At 61.0% G+C, this 926-nt stretch overlaps 1 protein-coding gene across 1 annotated transcript in view; it reads left to right on the forward strand.

The window, feature by feature from the left end:
* Positions 1-640, forward strand: part of SHISA4 (shisa family member 4) — a 3,455-nt gene extending 2,815 nt beyond the window's left edge. The window contains exon 3 of the mRNA XM_017735507.1: positions 635-640. Within this exon, the coding sequence (XP_017590996.1) occupies positions 635-640 (6 nt within the window). The remainder of the gene's footprint in view (positions 1-634) is intronic.
* Positions 641-926: the final 286 nt, after the last annotated feature.

The raw sequence follows: 926 nt of genomic DNA on the forward strand, positions 1-926 counted from the left end.
CCCCCGCGCCCCCCCATGCCGCTGGAGGGGTGCCCCAGCCGGGGCTGGATCGGGCTCTTCTCGGCCATCCTGGGGTGATCCGGTGCCAGCAGAACAGGGCGTCCCTTGTGCCGCACACTGGGCCCTTTGTGGGTGCCTACCCCTGCGGCTCTGGGTGCCAGCAGCCCCGAGCACCCGCTGCAGGGTCCCCAGGGGGGTCCCCCGAGGGCCGTGCACCGCTGTCACCCTGCACGCACACTTCAGGATTCACCCCCGGGGTTGGCATTAAACCACGTCTTGTGCCCACACCCTGGTGTCGTCTCGGTGACTCTGTAATGGGGAAAGAAGGGGAGGGCAACACCTCCAACCCCTTCCCGCCAGCTTTAAGATGGGGGAACATGAATTCCGCCCTGCTCCTTCTGCTCCCGAGACTTCTCCATCCCAAAATTTTGTTGGGATGGGTCTTTCCTACCAAATCAGCCACTTGGATGAGCCAGCCCGGAGTGCTGCAGCCTACCCAGCCCCTCTCACTCAAAACGGGGGCGTGAAACCACCCTTGGACATCTTCTGGGTGAGAAAACAGCAAATTCAGCGCCGGGATGGGGACTGTAGGCGCAGGGACGATTCTTCTATCCACGCTCCCTCCCCTGGACAGGAATAAATGGGGGAGGGTGGGTGGGTGGTGTCACCCCGATGGTTGTTCCTGGTGGGATTCATCCCCCCCACCGTCGGTGGCTAAATTTGGGACCAGAGTCCATCAGTCCAGGAGCAAAGCCAGGCAGACCTGCCTGGAGGGACAAACTCCTGTCCCATCTCCCAGGCCCTTGCATCCCATCACCCCCCAAACCCCTCTGAGGAGCCCGGGGTGGGGGGAGCTGAGGGGGTGCAGCTCCAAGTTTTATTGAAGTGGGATGGAGAGGAAAAGAAATAATAATAATAATAAAAGC

The sequence above is a fragment of the Corvus brachyrhynchos genome, unplaced genomic scaffold (assembly GCF_000691975.1).
Source record: "Corvus brachyrhynchos isolate BGI_N302 unplaced genomic scaffold, ASM69197v1 scaffold555, whole genome shotgun sequence".
NCBI lineage: Eukaryota > Metazoa > Chordata > Aves > Passeriformes > Corvidae > Corvus > Corvus brachyrhynchos.